Consider the following 18,332-nt stretch of genomic DNA (forward strand, 5'->3'; position numbering starts at 1 on the left):
TTGTTTAATCAATACCAAAGCATAATTTATACGCTTGTATTTTTTAAATAACGCGCTCGGGTTTGGAAAGAATTCCACTCTCCATGTCTGGAAAACATTCATCTGCCTCATCTGGGGAGCCTAAAGATAAAAAGACACTAAAAGCAATCACAATTGATGTGAAATTAGATGTGATCAACCGCCTTCAGGGAGGGGAGCATGTATCTCGTGTATAGTCGCCAATGCAAGCTTTAGGATTTACATTGAAAAAGAGATTTAAATATATACTGTAGTATTAGTGTAACCAGGCCCTCTCATGGATTAACTGAGGCGCAGGCCAATTTCAATTTTACAGGCCCCCAAATCAAGATCCCTTTGAAGCAGACAGGCATGAGGCTCATGCCAAATGGCACGTTGCCCCCCTCTAACAGGGCCTGAATGTAACTAATGTATAATATTAGTGGGTACTTGATGGTTGCTGTGGACTCAGTGGGCTGAAGGTTTTTTTTCCATGTTGTATGACTCTATAAGCTCTTAAGCTTTCTGCTCAAAAGAATACATGACTTTATAATAGATCCTCTAGGTAACCCATTCAACCAAAACATCACTTTGGTAATTGGCATTGTACAGTACATCCTTCAAATCCAGTGAAGTGAGGAGCCCAGATGTCTCACAATATTCACTATGGGGTTTAACTTCCATCTCCTTGCATTAAAGCTCTTGCTTTAATGACTGTGGAACAGCAAAGATATACTGACGTAAAAGGAAATATGTTAATAATAAGTTTAACCTCTGGCTGTTCTCCATGATGGTGCAACCCCAAGTGAGTTGGAACATCGACACCTGGAGGTATTAAGTCGCCTTGGAAATTGAACCTTGCTTGCATCTCCTGAATGTGGGGGAAAAAAATTAAATATCATTAATATAATCACCTTTTGTATGAAAAGCGATGTCACATTGTTAATCAGCGTGCATTCTACATTCCTGTATATAAAGCTTGGAAGGTTTACCGATTTGAGTTCAATGGTGGAAACTTTGACTATCTGGAAACATTTGCATTTGTTTCACTAAACCCTCCTGATAAAATCATACAGTCTGAGGCCAACTATCTTCTCTTCAGGACAGAGGCCCATCAGTCCCACAAGTCAACTTAATCTCATAGTTTCTCTCTATTCCGTAACAATCCATGGCCTCTCACCCTCCCATGAACAGGTGAGCAACTTCAGCAGGTTCTCACTGTTGTGTAACAGGGCTACTCGATCTCAGAGGGTTTCGCTGCTCCCTGATAGGTCACTCAGTCCCCTTGGTCCACGAAGGACAACTCGGTCTCAGTCTCTCCTTGATTCCAGATCTGCCCGATCTATAGGCTTTGATCTCTGCTCTGTGAAAGATCCACTCAGAGCTATAGTCATACGGTGTGCAAACAGTCCCTTCAGCCACGCCCACCAACATGCCTCATCTACACTAGTCCCACGTGCTTGCGATTGGCCCATAACCCTATCCTATTCATGTATCTGTCCAAATGTCTCTTAAACATTATGATAGTACCAGCCTCAACTACCTCCTCTGGCAGGTTGTTCCAAATACCTACCACCCTTTGTGTAAAAAAAGTTACCCCTCAGTTTCCAATTAAATCTTTCCCTCCTCACCTTAAAGCTATGTTCTCGATTCCCCTACTATGGGCAAAAGACTCGGTACATTTACCCGATCTATTCCTCTAATGATCGTGTACACCTCAAAAGATCACCCCTCGCCCTCCTACGCTCCAAGGTATAAAGTCCTAGCCTGCTGAGCCTCTCCCTATAGCTCAGGCTCTTGGGTCCTTGTAACATCCTCATGAATCTTCTCTGCACCCTTTCAAACGTGAAAACATCTTTCCTATAACATGGTGTCCAAAACTGACCACAATACTCTAAATGTGACCTCACCAATATCTTGCACAACTGTAACATGACCTCCCAATCTCTATACTCAATACTCTGATGATGGCCAATGTGCTGAAAGCCTTATTGACCACCCTACCTGTGATGTCACTTTCAAGGAACTATGTACAGTACCTGCACTCCTAGATCCTTCTGCTCTACAACATTCCACAGTCCTGCCATTCACAGTGTATGCCCTGAACTTGTTAGACTGCCCAAAATGCAACACCTCGCATTTCTCTGTATTCAATTCAATCAACCATTCCTCAACCAAACTGATCAAGATCTTGCTGCAATTTTGACAACCATCTTCACTATCTATAAATACCACCTACTTTATTATCAACTGCAAACTTGCTAATCATGCCTTGTATGTTCCGTTCATTCCCTTACTTCTCTGGACCTCGACAACTGGGACAACACCATTGCATAGTCTATCTGTTTCACACGAGGAGGACCAGTCACAGAGAGATGCAGGCCCTTCAGCTCTCGGAGTCCGGATTGACCACAACTCACCCATTCAGTACCAGCCTCTCTGTTCCATAAGTTTTTTAGTGCTCTAATCTCTCCTTCTTCGTTCACAAATTTCCCAGACCTAAGACCATCATAGAACCGCCAATTGCACAATCTCTCTCTGTTGCTTCACACATCTCATATCCCTTCTCTCCCTCCCTCCCTCCTTCACCCATATCTCACATCTCCACGGCAGGACTGTCCTGCTCCCCACTCACTCTTCCATTAGCGAGGACTCCACGACTGGTACATTTGGTCTCTCTTTCTCAGCTCGCTGATATGTTCTCTCGAGAAGTACTACTCCATATCAAAAATGCTTGTTCCCACGAATGTACTGTTCATCCACAGAGCTCTTCAATCCTATAGATTCCTATAGTTCCAAATGACAGGGCCACACCACCTGTGTCTCATTGCTCCATGAAGGGCTGCCCAGTCCCAGTGTCTGGGAGGGAGGGAGGCCCTATTATAGTCCCCACATTGCCATGAGTTACCTTGTTGGTCTTCCGCCGTCTGGGTTTGGGCAGGTCTTTCATCCATTCCAGCTTCTCGTACTCCAGTACGTCCATGTGGACCCATCCTTTCTCAGGTTTCAGTGGAATATCAGGTTCTGTGGAAATGCAGTAACAACACAATGAGCTTCTCTAAAAAAGTATCATCCAGTGGCAGAAGAGTTGGTAACCAAAGATTTAAGGCTTGCCAAAAACATCAAGCAACAGGAGAAATCTTCTTCCCCAAAACACTCCAAGTTCTTGTCATCTAGAATACATTTCCAAAACTCTAGTGGAAGCAAGTTCAAACAGAAATAGATAATTCTTGAATGAGTGGACATAGTTACAAGATAAGGATCAGTCATTTAAGCCAGAAGTCCATCAACATTTCCTTTGCAGAAAGGTGGTGAATCTCTGGAATTCTCTGCCAAATTGAGTTGAAATGGTTAGATGACTAAAAACATTTTGGGCGAGAGTAAATATTTTTGAAAGAAAGGGGAATTAAAGGGCCTGTCCCAATTAGGCGATTTTTGAGCAGACTGCCGGTGAGTGTGAAGGTCGCGGCACTCGCTGAAAAACCGGGAAGTCGAATGGCGAGTGGCAAAACAGACACAGATACACACACATACACACACAGCAAAGGCGGGGACTATAATAAGATTTTCTAACTTCAAAATCTGCCACGCCGAAAAGGGTCCAGAAGGCATTTCAATGTTACATTGTGCATGCTTTTAGAGTCATTTGACTTTTTCTTTAAATAGCAATTATAGTTGAAGACAGAAAAAGACTGCAGATGCTGGAATGTTGAGCAAAAAACAAAGTGCTGACGGAACTCAGCTGATCAGGCAACATCCGGGGGGGAATAAACTAATGAAGATTCGGGAAGATTCGGGTCAGCAGATCCCAACTTGAAATGCCTTTGGAGAAACTCAGCGGGTGCAGCAGCATCTCTGAAGCGAAGGGATCCCAACCTGAAATGCCTTTTCGGCCCTGTTTCCTTCGCTCCATAGATGCTGCTGCACCCGCTGAGTTTCTCCAACTTTTTTGTGTCTTCTTCATCTGCAGTTCCCTCTTAAACACTGAAATGCCTTCTGGCTGTTTCCCTTCATAGATACACCGGAACCAACGTGTCTCTTCAGCACTTTGTTTTTTTGCTAGCAATTATAGTTATTGGATACACTCTTTTTAATAGGTTCCTAAGTAATTTTAATTACACGTGAATGTCAAGGACCTCCTTAAACATTCAGGTAGAGTGATAATGAAAAATCCTGTGTATCGGGCAAGTGTGCCATCAGCATGGAGAACCACTTACATAGGGAGAATACCTCCACACAGCCATGCTGATAGGCTGTGAAAAGCAGCGCACTGTGAGAAACAGCTTCGTCCAAGGCAAAAGGATCAGTGACGTTCCTACAGAGTAAGATTTGTCTATTGTTCAAGGTCAGCAAAAAAGTTGAGGTATTACATTGCAAATACTAGATACAGTACAACACAGTGATAGAGTGAATCGTGACACCAAGCAGCTGCTGTTAAAATGGGAATGTTTAGTCTCCGTTGCAGTCAGGCAGCAGTTACAGCTGTGACACCACTGTATATCCCAAACCCTTTGGGGTGTACCCAACAGCTGATGGCACACTGCCACCACTGCACAGCTCGGAATCAATCAATGCTATCAGTAGAGTGTGCTTGTGTCTGACCAAAGCCAAAGATTTGAAACTGAAGGATCACATTGCAGCACTCAACTCGTTTTTCAATTATAAAAGTGACTTTAATGCAACCTCATCTGTTCTGTTCTGTCCTGAAATGGATGCCTCTTCCTTTGACCTACTTGAGCTGGCTTACGAAGAGGGCCATGGGGTCAGAGTCACAACAGCTCTTCGGCCTATCAAATTCTTGCTGACAATCAAGCACCCCCTTGCACTAATCCCACTGTATTCTCTTGACATTCCCATTAACTCTCCCATAACACAACCTCCACACAAGGGGAAAAATGTAGTGGCTAATTAATCTCCTTACTAACCTGCACATCTTTAGGATGTGAGAGGAAGCTCACGTTGAATTCAGAATTAAAGGATGTTCGTTTAGGGAGACGAGGAGAAATTTATTTAGTCAGAGGGTGGTGAATCTGTGGAATTTTTTACCACAGAAGGCTGTGGAGGCAGAGAGCTAGATTCTTGTCTCTGTTTTAAGGCAGAGAGATAGATTCTTGATTAGCTCAGGTGTCGGAGGTTATGGGGAGAAGGCAGGAGAATGGAGTTAGGAGGGAGAGATAGATCAGACATGATTGAATGGCGGAGTAGACTGGATGGGCCAAATGGCCTAATTCTGCTCCTATCAGTTATGAATTTACGGTACACAAAAAAGCTGGAGAAACTCAGCGGGTGCAGCAGCATCTATGAGCGAAGGAAATAGGCGCTCAGGGGTCGCTTAACTATTTAGCTGACCCCCGAGCGCCTATTTCCTTCGCTCCATAGATGCTGCTGCACCTGCTGAGTTTCTCCAGCTTTTTGTGTACCTTCAATTTTCCAGCATCTGCAGTTCCTTCTTAAACAGTTATGAATTTAAGATCAGTCAACCGGAGAACGGGTAATACTGCACGGTCAGCACCAGAGGTCAGGATTGAACCCAATTGCTGGACTATAGCACATCGGCTCCATCAGTGCACAATGGTGTTGCCGGGAATAATATTCATTCCGACGCAACTCAATTCCGACACACCTAGCCCAACCATATCTCTAATCTCTCCCTCCGCTGAGTCTCAGTCTGAAGAAGGGTCTCAACCTGAAACATGTCCTGCTGAGTTACTCCAGCATTTTGTGTCTATCTTCGGTGTAAACCAGCTTCTGCAGTTCCTTCTTACACAGCTCAATCTGCACACATTGACCAATGCTCTGGGAATGAAGGAGGAACCATATCCGTCGTGCAATGCACCTTCTGCTAACAGCCGCATTAACCCAAAGGTGCCATTTGCAATATCGATGTCAATGGGGTAGCAATTGGCGCATTATCCATTAGTCTTGTTCTTCTGCACAACCAAATAATCTCAAGAAAGCTTTTATCTTACACAGATGCTGCTGAAGTAAAATCTAATAGGTTAGCAACACTTAGCTGACCCATCAAGCTTGCTCGGCCTGGTCAATTAGGGTTGGCATTGGCACATACATATGCATGCAAGGGTTCCTTGACTATATCTGGGACACTGCAGTAAATTATGCAGCTTGTTTACATAAGCACAATTTATTCCTTGAAAACTGCAGACTGAGGTTTGATCTGTTCAAATATTTAAAGGATTCGAATGTTGCAAGCTCAGAGGTTCCAGTCTTCACATAAGACCTCGAACCTGCTTAATGGAATGGAACAGAACCTTCATCACGAATAGAGAGTGTGGAGCGTGCCCCGTGACTGACCAATACTTATGCCCCAATCAGTAGTCAACATAGATTAAATGACTATTTAATGTTTATTTGTGTCAGCTGTTTGCTCAGTTTCCTACATTGTAACAGAAACTGCACTATTGCAATGAGCTGTCTAGAAAATGATTATTAAATGCAAGTATTTCCTTTCCTTTAGAACGTCTAATATAATGGGAGAAACTTGTAGATGTTATTAATGCTGTCCTACAATGCCATTCTGTTTGATGTGTGTACGTCAGAGGTTTGGGGTGCCTGAAGTGTGAAAAGGAAGGTCTCCCATGCTGTAAAGGGCCAGATGCTTGACCTGGCACCCACAGCTTGTCGGGAGCAAGCCAGCAGTGAACCGTCCCAAACTGTTGGGGCAAAGACAGCTAAAGAGAAAGCCCCAAGTGCTACTAACCATGCCAAAGACTACACATCAAAAAAAGGCAGCAGAGGACTTCCAATAACATAGATAGTTTTAAATGGTTGCAGCGATTAGATCCATACATTCTGAACATAATGGTGCAAGAATAAGTCTGAACAGAGAAAGGATTTTTCATTCTTCAGGATTTGAGTTTCACTGCCAAGGTGAAGATTTATTGCCCATCCCTTGAGAAGGTACTGGTGAACAGTGCTATGGGCAAGAAGTTGTAGGATTTAGACCCAGTGACATTGAAAGAACACATACAATGGCACGGTCTCTTCCTTTGCCTCTCTGCCCCATATCTGTACCATGATTTTCTCAGGGACGTCTATCCCACATCAGTGAAACATTAAGGCGGCAGTCAGCAAGCTCTCAATCCAATGGTGGGGAATTGTCCACCATGAGTCGTTTGCTTACACTGACACAAGGGTTAGTGAATTCTGTGGGACTACAACATTCAGATAAGATTCCACCATCTTCTCTGCATGCAGATGGGGAAGCGATATAATGCAATTGAGAAACTATTACGTAAAGAGATTCTCTCATATCCAAGCTTCCAGTTATAACTAAGAACTGGTTATTAGTCCATTTCCCCCCCCCCCCCCCCCCTCCCCCCACCGTTGCTTGTTGGCTGGTGGTTCCCAAATACAAAATACCTCGTTTCCGGAATACCCCTGGAGACTGAAGAAATCAATGGGTTTTATTGAAATTAAGGAAATCAAGAGGTAAAAGATGAGACCCGAGCTTGCTGAGTGAACGGCTTAATGAACGGTAGGGTTGCTGCCTTACAGCGCCAGAGACCCTGGTTCAATCCTGACTATGGGTGCTGTCTGTACGGAGTTTGTACGTTCTCCCCATGACCGAATGTGTTTTCTCCGGGTGCTCTGGTTTCCTCCCAAATTTCAAAGACATACAGGTTTGCAAGTTAATTGACTTTGGTAAAATTGTAGATTGTCCCTGGTGTGTAGGATAGTACTAATGGCCAGGGTGATCGCTGGTCGGCACGGACTCAGTGGGCCAAATGGGCCTGTTTTCAAAATGTATCTAAACTAAAAACTACGACCAAAAACACTGCTTCGTTGTCAGCAAAATGAAGGGTCTGGCCATTGACCAGGAAGCAGGGTGGGGTATATACCCCAGTGTGTATTATTGGTGCTGAAGTGGAGACAGGTAGGAGTTTCCAGATCCTAAAACTTTAAACTGAGACCAGTAACGTCCCTCTCAGATGGATGTGAACGCTCCTGCCTCACTATTCAAATGGTAACACCGGGGAATATTCCCAGTGCTCAGGTCAAAATGGATCCTTTAAACAACATCGGCAGTCATAATCACACTGCTTGCTGTTTGAGGCAAAATGCCATGTTCAAATTGGTTGCTATGCTCCCAACATTATAACATTGACTACATTTCAAATAATGCTTCACTGGCTGCAGAAACAACCAAAGGACATGAAAGGCATTCTTTGTTCCTTAATGCACTTAAGCCAATTCCAACACTCCTCGTTGTGGCACCAGGAGATATTCTGTCCATCAATTCAGTGGCTGCCATAGATCGGCTACCATGGAATGATTTGGGATCTTTCGGCCTTATAATCATATAGTGCCTTTCTGGCAATACTTCAAACAAGCCCAAGAAATTGGAATGAAAATAGCTCCAAAACAAAGAGCACTCTCCAAGATGAGGTAACATTATAAAATGCAGTACAAGACTGCAGGCTCAGCTGCCAGATGTCAAATTGTCAGGATGTTGAGGAGCAGTTTTACTCAGCATTTGATCCCCTCAGCAACATTCTTCATCCTTACTGGTATTAGCAAGACCAACCCAATCAATACCTGTCAGCATCACAGCACCAGCATCTCACGATCTGCCACAAGGGGGTTTGGTATTGATCCAATTGATAATAACTGTTGTCAAAAAAATGTTTTGGTCCCCAAAAGTTGGTGCGTGAGGAGCTGCCCGAAAATATCCTGTTGACCATTTCCAGACTAGGAGACAATCTGAGATATAGAACCACCCAAAGAAATATGATCAACCCGGTGACCCAAAGAGGGGGAGGTAGGGCATGAAGGAGCGCCACAGAGAAGGAGTGATGTGGGCGATGAACGAGGGGAGAGAGGGGAGGGGGGGGAGGAGAGAGAGAGGGGGGGGGGGGGGGGGGAGAGAGGGGGAAAGGGAGGGGGGGAGGGGGGAGGGGGGGGGGGGGGAGGGGGGGGGGGGAGGAGGGGGGGGGGAGGGAGAGGGGAGAGGGAGAGAGAGGCGGAGTGGGGGGGGCAGAGAGAGGGGAAGGGGGGGGGGAGGGGGAGGGGGGGGGGAGAGGGGGAGGGGGAGGAGGGAGGGGGTGAGGGGAGGGGGGAGGGGGGGGGAGGGCAAGGGGGGGGGTTTTGGAGGCGGGGAAGGAGGAGGAGTGAGAGAAAGGAGGAGAGAGAGGGCGGGAGAGAAGTGGCGAGAGAGACAAAGAAAGAGGGGGGGTAGAAAAGAGGAAGAGAGAGGACAGTGTGAGAGAGTATGAGAGAGCGAGAGACAGAGAAAGAAAGTGTGTGAGAGTGATAGTGAGCGAGTGATGATCAAAAAGGGTGGGGAGGGTCAGATAGAAAAGGTCACCTGGCAGGAGCAAGTGGGTGAAGACAAAGGAGGCTGGAGGGGGGTCAAGGGGGTAAAGAGGTAAAAATAAAATATATGTAAAAAGTGAGGGAAGGGGTTAAAAACAGAAGGGGTGAAGAGAAAGAGAAAGAGAAGCTGAATGCAATGATGAATCAATGAAAATTGAGATTGAGATAGATGCCAGAAGCGAAAGAACAGGGCCAGAGCTCTAAAGTGGCTCAGTTACGGAGGGAGGAAACATGGAGGGATATGAGCATACAGTCGAGACCTTTAGATTCGAGGTTAATATACAGGTCAATAGAGTGATGGATGAACATGACACGGGTTGGTGCGATGACAGTCGAGTTTTACATGTGCTTGTGTTTATGGAGTTTCAACAGGATCACTTGAATGGGATAGATATCAAGCAAGAAGATAGACACAAAATGCTGGAGTAACACAGAGATGCTGCCTGTCCCACTGAGTTACTCCAGCATTTTGTATATATCTTTGGTGTAAACCAACATCTGCAATTCCTTCCCACACATAGATATCAAGCAAGTTTTGTATGTATGAAAAGAACCAGGTTAACATTTCAGTGCTGGACATTTTATTCAGTTACACAGATACATAGAAAATTAGGTGCAGGAGTAGGCCATTCGGCCCTTCGAGCCTGCACCGCCATTCAATATGATCATGGCTGATCATCCAACTCAGTATCCCGTACCTGCCTTCACTCCATACCCCCTGATCCCTTTAGCCACAAAGGCCACATCTAACTCCCTCTTAAATATAGCCAATGAACTGGCCTCAACTACCTTCTGTGGCAGAGAGTTCCAGAGATTCACCACTCTTGTGTGTGAAAAATGTTTTTCTCATCTCGGTCTTAAAGGATATCCCCTCTATCCTTAAGCTGTGACCCCTTGTCCTGAACTTCCCCAATGTCTGAAGTTCCAGTTACCTTTAAGGATTCCTTATGAAAACACTAATATTTTCTTTTCCACAGATGTTGCTGGAGTCATAGAAAATGCTGGCAAAGCACTGCAGCCATTGCAGACTCACAATTTTATTTTTATTTCACGTGAAAGCTTTTGGAGAGTCTTACAGAATTGCAAGATTACAGTAAGGGCAGAAGGTTGTATCTCTGCAGAATAAGGTCTTATTTCTTTGTCATTCTAATCTTATCTTCCCTGTGCAGCCCTATTCATAAGTAGATTCAGTATTGTGCCCTTGAAGGGCAGAACTGAACCATGATACAACTGAAAGCATTCGGATGGACTCACGTGCTTAAGATAAATAGCTGATAATTGTAAATAAAATGGGCTGTTAGATGGAACCTATTTTATTTATAAATGCAAAGGGTAACAGCTATCATCTCAAAATTGGCACGAGCAGTTTAAAATTGCTGAGGAAGGTCATTTATATGAAAAGACTTGTTAATGTAAAAGTTACCAGGATACCATAAATTGTAAAAAAGGACGCTGATATACGCATAAGAAGGGAATGAAGACCCACATTTATTTGGTGGGTTGGTTCATAGAATGCATTGGGGACAGTTTTCTGGAACAGTAAGTCAGGGAACTGAAGAACAGGCTCTGTAAAACCATACCATATGTAAAAAAAACATGGTCGATTAGTAATCTCACAGTAAGTGATCCTCTGGGGAAATTAATATGGTCACATTTTTTCTGCAATTCAAAAGGGATACAGATTAGTCGGAAACTGGATCAAATAAACCCAACCATGTAGAAATGAGGCTCATATTAGCTGCAGTAAAGACATTTAAAAATTTGCCAAAAAAAAAACTTCCCCATCAGGAGACCATTTCACCCATCAGATCTGTACTAGCCCTTATCAGTCGCTTTATTCGTTTTAGTTCTCTGAAATCCTGCAATTTATTCTCTCGCATATGCCCACCAACTGGAGAATTAACAGATCTTTGTGATGTTGGAGGGAATCAGAACATTCACAGAATAAACACACACAGTAACAGGAGGAAACATTCAAAATCCATACAGATGGCAACCGAGGTCAGTGTCACACCAATATGCCACCCTGAGAAACCAAATTAAATGCAAGACCCTGACAAAGAAAGTAGAAAAGATAACAGAGAATAAAAGGTGGCCCCGGCACCAAACATTGTTTTTTTTAAACTATAATCACAATGAATGGCCCACAGCGAGCCTGTCACTTGCTCTGCTAACATGCCTCCAAGCACAATCTCTCAGTGGGATGACACCCACCAGTTGACTGGCAAGGCCCAATGCAGCACAGAGGCCTCCAATCACCATTTGCACCCTCCATCCGCTGAATTTCTTTGACATACTGACTGAACCCAGCCAATGTCTTCGTGGCTGCCAAAGGTGTCAGAGGCATTCAATGTGAGCAGGGATTTTATGAATATCTGGCATCCATAAACTTTCTGATATTCCTCAAAGTTAAACATATTATCCCTGAACAAAAATATAAACACCTCAAAATAACAGGAAACAATTACAATAATTAAACGGATTTAAATCACAAGAAGAAAACAAGCTTTACTTATCCTTCTCCTCCCAGCAACTGTTTATCTCCCATCACACCTAATGGGCCCCACTGCACTCCCCAGGCCCAGCAGGCTGGTTTCCAGGCCTAAGTGCTGGGAAATTAGCAGAAGTTTGGACTACAGTGCCGGACATGGTGAGGCCCTGATACCTTGAGTGCAAATCAGATGAGCAGAAGCTTTGGGAGTCTGCCTTCACTCTGCTTCTCACACCACGTAGCTCCATAGACAAAATCACTTTTAATCATAAGACTCATGTGAATAAAAGTACCATAAATGGAGGGGAACGTCTATGGACAGAGAAGGCCTTTGATGTAATTTATAACAGTACAGAGAAAACTGGAGAAATTGAAGGGACTATGTCTAAAATCTTCTGGAACATAACCTGCATACCGAGATTCTAAATTAAGCAACTGCAAAGATAGTTTAGTTTAGTTTTGAGATACAGCGCGGAAACAGGCACTTCGGCCCACCAGGTCCGCGCCGACCAGCGATCCTCGCATATTAACACTATCCTACACTCACGAGGAAAATTTTACATTTACCAAGCCAATTAACCAACAAACCTGTACGTCTTTGGAGTGTGGGAGGAAACCGAAGATCTCGGAGGAAACCCACGCAGGTCATGGGGAGAACGTACAAACTCCATACAGACAGCACCCGTAGTCGGGGTCGAACCCGTAGTCGGGGTCTCCAGTACTGCATTCGCAGTAAGGCAGCAACTATACTGCTGCACCACCTCTGCCGCTCCAACTCTACCACTACCCATAGTGATGCATTAGCTGCAACTTTTATCATTACTTTGATCACTGTCCAGCAAACTTAGAGAGCAAATGGAATATTGCTTGCTAGGAAAGGATGGACAAAAATATAATGAACTGCAGAGGGAGGGAGAGGGAGATCTGTATGATGTTCCTGTACAGATATAGAAACAGGCACTCAACCGAATGTAAAAGTCAAGTTAAAGTGCATTTGGGTATTCATGAGAGAAGCATTCAATAGTGTGGAAAGTCACCTTGACAGGCACTACCAGCGTGGCGTTTAAAGATGTGGAGAAGCAGGGGGTTGATAAAGGGAATTCTGTAGCTTGGAGTCCAGCAGAGAAAGCTATCACATCCTATCGTATGAACGAAGAAGAGATGTGCCCATCAGGATGGTGTTGAACAGATGTATTCAGGGAAAGAGACTATGAGGGGATTTCAACTAAATTCTAACTGATCTCTTTTGCTCCAATACTTTCAACTCAGAATGAAATCAACCAGACCTGCAAGCCCAAGGCAGCACATTGAGCTCAGCAACTATTTGCATAACTTCACCACTCACCAACTTCTCTCCTTATAGCATTGCAATTTTCTCCAAGTATTTATCTGGACCCTTTTTGAAAATGACCCACTGAACTTGTTTATTCCACTTTATCAGGAAGCAATTATGAATCTAATTGACTTGCTACAGAAATAAATTCTCATTTTTCTGGCTCCAGTCCCAATAACCTTGAAAGTATTTGCTGGTTTCCAACCTCTCGGCCAGATAAAACAACGTCTTCATTGGAAAGAACTCTTATGACTTTGACCACTGCCATTACATCTTTCATGCTGAGTTTCTTACCTGTACATTGTTGATCCATCGGATCATCGTTGGGCAAGTTGGACTGTAGTTCGTCCTCGAGGCGAGAATCCCCTTGTTTATCCTCATCATTGCCTTCTGCTTCTTGTGCCTTGGTTTTATTGCTGGAGGCTTCACTGTAGCTTTTCCCTGATCTTCTTGACTTTAGGAAAGCAATCAAACTTGGGTCTAGTTAAAAAGGAAATTGGAAGGGGGTTGGGAAATGGTTGGCGGAAAGAGAAAAAAAAGTGTTAACATACTTGGTGGGAAGAACTAACTATTGTTAACTTTTGTAAAAGCATCACCTAAAATTTAATCAATCTGAAGCCAATCATAATTGGATCAATCTTAAATCTGAAGATTTCTACCATTGTGCTAAAGCTCAGTAATAACAACATATTAATAGACATCGATGTAGTTGCGAAAATGTACGTCAATTAATAAATTGCATCAGCCTGCAAAATGCATCCAAAATAACATCTCACCAGTGTCCAATTCCAGCAATCAATATGTCACCAATCTATAATGCCTATCCTTGGTTCCATCATCAACCTGCACTCATCATCACTAGAGCAGTTCTCAACACCACACACAGCCCATCTATGGATGTGCAACACCATGTGATACATCTTCTAAATCCTAGAATTTATCAACTATGAGCATTGCTACATTTTATTAAAAAAACTCTGAGAAAACTAAGCGTACATTTCAACTCTTACTGGATTGACATTTTATAAAAAGACACTTGAAATTCTCAAACAAATATATCAAAGAAATATCCCAATCAGCCTGTGTATGTGTGTGTGTGTGTGTGAATGAGTCTGTGTGTGAATGAGTCTGTGTGTGTGTGAGTGTGTGTGTGAATGAGTGTGTGTGTGAATGAGTCTGTGTGTGTGTGAGTGGGTGTGTGTGTGTGTGTGTGTGTGTGTGTGTGTGTGTGTGTGTGTGTGTGTGTGTGTGTGTGAGTGTGTGTTTGTGTGTGTGTGTGTGTGTGTGTGTGTGTGTGTGTGTGTGTGTGTGTGTGAGTGTGTGTGTGTGTGTGTGTGTGTGTGTGTGTGTGTGAATGAGTGTGTGTGTGTGTGTGTGTGTGTGTGTGAGTGAGTGTGTGAGTGTGTGTGTGTGTGTGAGTGTGTGTGTGTGTGTGTGTGTGAGAGTGTGTGTGTGTGTGTGTGTGTGTGTGTGTGTGTGTGTGTGTGTGTGTGTGTGTGTGTGCGTGAGTGTGTGCGTGAATGTGTGCGTGAATGTGTGCGTGAATGTGTGCGTGTGTGTGTGTGAATGTGTGTATGTGCGTGTGTGTGTGCATGTGTGTGTGTGAATGTGTGCGTGAATGTGTGCGTGAATGTGTGTGTGTGAACGAGTCTGTGTGTGTGAGAATGTGTGTGTGAGAATGTGTGTGTGAGAATGTGTGTGTGAGAATGTGTGTGTGAGAATGTGTGTGTACCTGTTTCTAAAATTTTCCTTCACAGGCCTTGAGTAGTAGTCAGCTTTCACAAAACAATGCAAATTTAAGATCCAATACCAAGGTATTTGAACCACATCAACATCCTTGTATGCAGAGTAACCTGGGCACAATCCAAATGTTATATTCAAAAGTAATCGATGCAAGCCTCCACTCAGATGTGTGGATTAGATATCACTATTGCTATAGGCAAGTGAACAAATACCATGCATTTCAGTGCAGCAGCCTTGCCTCTAAGGGGCCTGTTCCGCTTGGCGATTTTTTTCGGCGACTGACGTATCAGGTCACTGAAAACTTTGCGGCGTGATGCGGCGTGATGACATATGACGTGCGGTGTTTTTTTGTTGCCGCTGGATTTTGAAATGTTCAAAATCTTTTGGCGACACTGATATGACGCTGGCAGATGCCGAAAAAAATCGCCAAGTGGGACAGACCCTTTAACCAAGCCTTCGTGCACAGCTTGAGCACATTATCCATCTGCCACTTGGCACAATGCTGGGTGAATCCTATACTGTCAGAGGTGTCAACGGAAGGTATAACCCACTGAGAATGTTGTAGAACTGAGAGATCTGGAAGTACAGGTACACGGTTCCTTACAAGTGGCAAATCAGACGGACAGTGTGATGAAGGCTGCATTTAGCATGCTTGCCTTCATTGGGAAGGGCATTGAGTACAAAGGTTGGGGCATCATGATGCAGCTGTACACCTCAAGGGTCATTGGTGAGACCACACTTGGAGTATTGTGCAATTCTGGCCACCTAGTTGCAGGAAAAATTCATTAAGTTGGAAAGGGTGGAGAAGAGATTCACCTCGGCTTGAGTTATAGGGAGAGGTTGGACACACTAGGACTTTTTTCTTAGGAGCACGAGAGTAAGGGGTGGCCTTGTTGAGGTGGACTGGATCAATAGGTGTATGATTAAAGTGAACGCTCACAGTCTTTTTCCCCCAGAGTAGAGGGTTCTAAAACAAAGGTTTAAGGTGATTAAGCAGAGATTTATGAGAGAACTCTGGCAATGTTTTCACTCAGAGGCTGGTCCATATCTAGAAGAGGAAGAGCTGCTAGAGGAAGTTACAGAAGTGGATAACTTTGTGACATTTAAAAGACATTTGGACAGATATGATGGAAATGGTTTAGAGGACTATGGGCCTATACAGAAAAAAAAAATGGGTCTGGCCCAATATGCCAACCAGGTCAGCATTGAGAAGATGGGCCAAAGGGCCTGTTTCCACACTGTACAGATCTATGACTATTTTTCAGACAAACATTAAACTGCAATCCTCGTCTATTCCTCTGACAATGTTTGAGCAAGCCTTTTCTCTGCCATTCTGCCTAAAAACAAATTATCTTTTTGTAATCTCATTACCGTTTCTGGAACCTTGCTGTGTGCAAATTAGCTGCTCTTTCCTGAAATTACAATAGTGATGACGGTGCTGGTGCTACATTTAAATGACTGGACTAGTAATCAAGATATGGGTGAACAATGTGGACATCCAAGTTCAAATACTACCAGGACAGCAGTAGAGTCATAATTCATATAAAAAGATAGTTGTTGAAGATCAATCATCCGAGCGCCAGGTCATAGTTGCGAGGGTTCATGAAGTACAGTATCCCACACCCAACCATCTTCAGCTGCTTCTTCAACTAACTCTCTTCCATCACAAATGATCAAGTGAGGAAGTTGCTGATGACTACACAATGCACAATTCCATTCACAACTCCTCAGCAAATGAAGTAATCCACACCTGCATGCAACAAGACCTAGACAACACTCAGGCAGGGACTGATCAGTGACAAATAACTTTCGCACCACTCGTGCTAGTCAATGACAATCTCCAACAAGAGATAGCCTAAGCACCTCCTCTCGACAATAAACAACTATCAAGACCCCCCCCACAATCAATATCCGGAGGCCGGCAACTCCAATGGACGAGCTGCATGAATACGGTGACAACAAAATCAGGTCAGAGATTGGGCAAGCTGTAGTGAGGCACTCGCTGTTTGACACCTCAAAGCCTTTCCACCATCTGTAAGAGGCACAAAGGCAGCACAGGGGCACGGCAGTAAAGTTACTGCCTTACAATTCCAGAGACCCGGGTTCCTGACCAAGGGTGCTGTCTATACGTTGTCCCTATGACCGTATGTGTTCCCTCTAGGTGCTCCGGTTTTCTCCCTCACTCCAAAGAAGTACAGGTTTGTAGATTAATTGGCTTTGGTAAAAGTTGGAAATTGTCCCTAGTGTGCTAGTGTATGGAAGTGAACTGGTCAGCATAGACTCAAGGACCGGAGGACTTGTTTCCATGCTCTATCTCTAAAGTCCAAAGTCAAGAGCATGATGGATTGCTCTCCAAGATGAGTGCAGATCCAGCGACACTCAAGTTCAACGACAGAATAAAGCAGCCTGCTTGACAGGTAACTCACCCAATACACAAAACATTCATTCCCTCCACTACCAGCACCACCTGCAGAATAAAGTTATTCACCTGATACCACCATTCAAATTTACGATCTCTACCAAACAGGAATGGCAGGCACACGGGAGCATCAGACCCATCGACAGATCCTCCCCACATTCCAAGTTAAACACCATTCCCTTGGGGAAAAAAAATCACTGTTCTTCATCACTGTTAGATCCAAATCCTGGAGTACGCTACCCAACAGCATTGTCGGACGGAGTACCTTCACCAGAAGGACTGCAGCAGTTCAAGAGTACAGCTCACCTAAACCTCCTCAAGAGTAATTAGGGATAGGCAATAAGTGCTGGCTTTGCCAAAAAAACAAAATCCAGAATCTCCAAAATGAATAAAAAGTATTCAAAAAAGATTCCATTGGCTGGAACAACCTCCGTCAGCAATCGCTATTGTTAAAAAGTAACTAACTGCACTCATTTCACTCCGGTTTGAGACACTTAGAAACATTACCGTACAAATCACCCAAGATTTTTTTTTTTTTTAAATCACTGTTTAAAGTTGTTCATATTTGTTAAGGCATCTCGCAAATGCAACTTGCACTTACTATCTTTCAATTCTCAGAGGCAGGATCTACATGCATTTGGAAAGGCAAGGATTGATTAGGAATAGTCAGCATGGTTTTATGTACAGTATGTAGCAATGTTACAAAATTTTGAGATTTAAAAAATCAAGTCTGCAATTTATCCCATCAGATAAAGCATAACAATAAGTTTAATTTGACACATAATTCACTTTCATATCTCAAGTAATAAAAAAGTTATGGCCATTTTCATACTCGGAAATTAGCATCTTGTTCCCTATTGATTTTCTATGGACATAACAAAAAAGCTGTGTTCGTGGACAGTCAAAAGCACATAACCTTCTTAAAAATTAAGAGAACTGAATGAAATTTTCAGTTATCATAGATTGAACCATTCTGAATCAAATATAAAATAATCTAACTTGGATGACCTGAAATT

General features: G+C 43.6%; 1 protein-coding gene across 2 annotated transcripts in view; it reads right to left on the reverse strand.

Moving 5' to 3' along the window:
* The window catches only part of rpap1 (RNA polymerase II associated protein 1), a 107,087-nt gene that overhangs the window by 70,226 nt on the left and 18,529 nt on the right, over window positions 1-18,332 (reverse strand). For both annotated transcript variants that reach the window (XM_055640870.1, XM_055640869.1), the window contains exons 7-9: window positions 13,449-13,634; window positions 2,906-3,021; window positions 770-868 (exon numbers count right to left, since the gene is read on the reverse strand). In XM_055640870.1, the coding sequence (XP_055496845.1) occupies window positions 770-868; window positions 2,906-3,021; window positions 13,449-13,634 (401 nt within the window). The remainder of the gene's footprint in view (window positions 1-769; window positions 869-2,905; window positions 3,022-13,448; window positions 13,635-18,332) is intronic.

The sequence above is a fragment of the Leucoraja erinacea genome, chromosome 9 (assembly GCF_028641065.1).
Source record: "Leucoraja erinacea ecotype New England chromosome 9, Leri_hhj_1, whole genome shotgun sequence".
Lineage (NCBI taxonomy): Eukaryota > Metazoa > Chordata > Chondrichthyes > Rajiformes > Rajidae > Leucoraja > Leucoraja erinaceus.